This window comes from Solanum pennellii, chromosome 8, assembly GCF_001406875.1.
Source record: "Solanum pennellii chromosome 8, SPENNV200".
In the NCBI taxonomy this organism is placed as follows: Eukaryota; Viridiplantae; Streptophyta; class Magnoliopsida; order Solanales; family Solanaceae; genus Solanum; species Solanum pennellii.
The window spans coordinates 60742544-60743953 of NC_028644.1; the positions used below are offsets into that span (position 1 = coordinate 60742544).

At 30.9% G+C, this 1410-nt stretch overlaps 1 protein-coding gene across 1 annotated transcript; it reads left to right on the top strand.

The window, feature by feature from the left end:
• Nucleotides 1-639: 639 nt before the first annotated feature.
• LOC107027940 (non-specific lipid-transfer protein 1-like) lies at nt 640-1207 on the top strand. The gene has a single exon (XM_015228994.2). It carries the CDS (start codon nt 674-676, stop codon nt 1067-1069), a length of 396 nt encoding a protein of 131 aa, XP_015084480.1. The 5' UTR covers nt 640-673; the 3' UTR covers nt 1070-1207.
• The last annotated feature ends 203 nt before the right edge of the window (nt 1208-1410 follow it).

The following is a 1410-nucleotide window of genomic DNA, read 5'->3' on the forward strand; positions in this document are numbered from 1 at the left end:
CAAGGGAAGAACATAATTGTACTCATATTATTTTGACAATAAAATTATGTTTCTTCATATTTTATTTGTATTTGTAATTTATTATCACTTAAAATTTATTACAAACATATATATATCAGTAATTATGACTTTTATAAAAGATAAAATATGTCTTAGATTAAATGTAAGCCCCTTGTTGGATAAATAAACTTTTACCCAAAAAAAAACTTATAGAAAATAAAAAAATGATTATCACATTTTCAAGAATAGGTATTTTTCATTTATAACCAGAAGAGAGAAACCTAAAGTCACCTTTTTTTGTATGATAAAAATTACTTCTTGGGTTATGTTTAGGGGAACTACAATGACGATTTGTGATAATAATACTGTAAATTTTTGAATTTTGAAGTGTCTACTATATCTTCCTGGACATATATATTTACGTGTCTTACAATATCACTTTTCTTTTTCTTTTATAAAATTGAACATTCTAGTAGTACGAAACTATCAACTACTTTATTTAATGTATGTGCACTAAATATTTAACTACATGATTGATCGATATTTATTGATATGGGCTAACATAACTAATCAATTACCGTATGATATATGAGGCCAAATACCACTGGTGTCTTGATATGGGCTAACATGACTAATCAATTATACCATACATTTTTTGGGTTTATAAATAGCTATGTACATTCATAAACAAAAATCACAAGTACCATTACCACCAATGTCAATCAAGCAACTATTTCCTTTGCTTCTTCTCATCTGCGTGGCGGTGGCTGCCACGGCCGCGGATGCAGCTGTCACGTGCAACACGGTGTATACTGACCTCGAACCATGTCTTGGTTTTGTGTTAAACGGTGGACCTACCGTGCCTTCAGCATGTTGTGGTGGGCTTAAATCTCTACTCGTTGCTGCGGGTACTACAGCTGACCGTCAAAGCGCTTGCAAATGCATAAAGAGCCTTGCTTCAAGTGCTAATGGAGTTCAAATTGGCCGTGCTACTCAACTCCCTGGAATATGTAAGGTTAATGTTCCTTACCAGATTAGTCCAAATGTTGATTGCTCAAAGATCACATAACACACATTTTCTATGAATTTATTTTAGTGAGTGTGGGATATTTATGTCCCTTTATTTCCTATTAAATAAAACTTCAATAATAATATCACATTTTGTATGCCTTCTTATTTTACCAATTAGTCAAATTTTGCTATTTGAATAAATAATTTCTTCCCCCTTTTTTAATTGTTTGTTATATTTATCGAAACTTTCAATTAAATCTGATCACTTATTTAAAACCATTTACTTAACAATACAACATAATATAGTATGATACAATACGTAACAATCACATAAATAAAGTCTTAACTTGTCCATACGATGTAACCAGATCCACTAACCTTAAATCGTGAATTGAAGGT

Coding starts and splice junctions, on each gene's coding strand:
- LOC107027940 (XM_015228994.2), top strand. CDS start 674: ATGTACATTCATAAACAAAAATCACAAGTACCATTACCACCAATGTCA.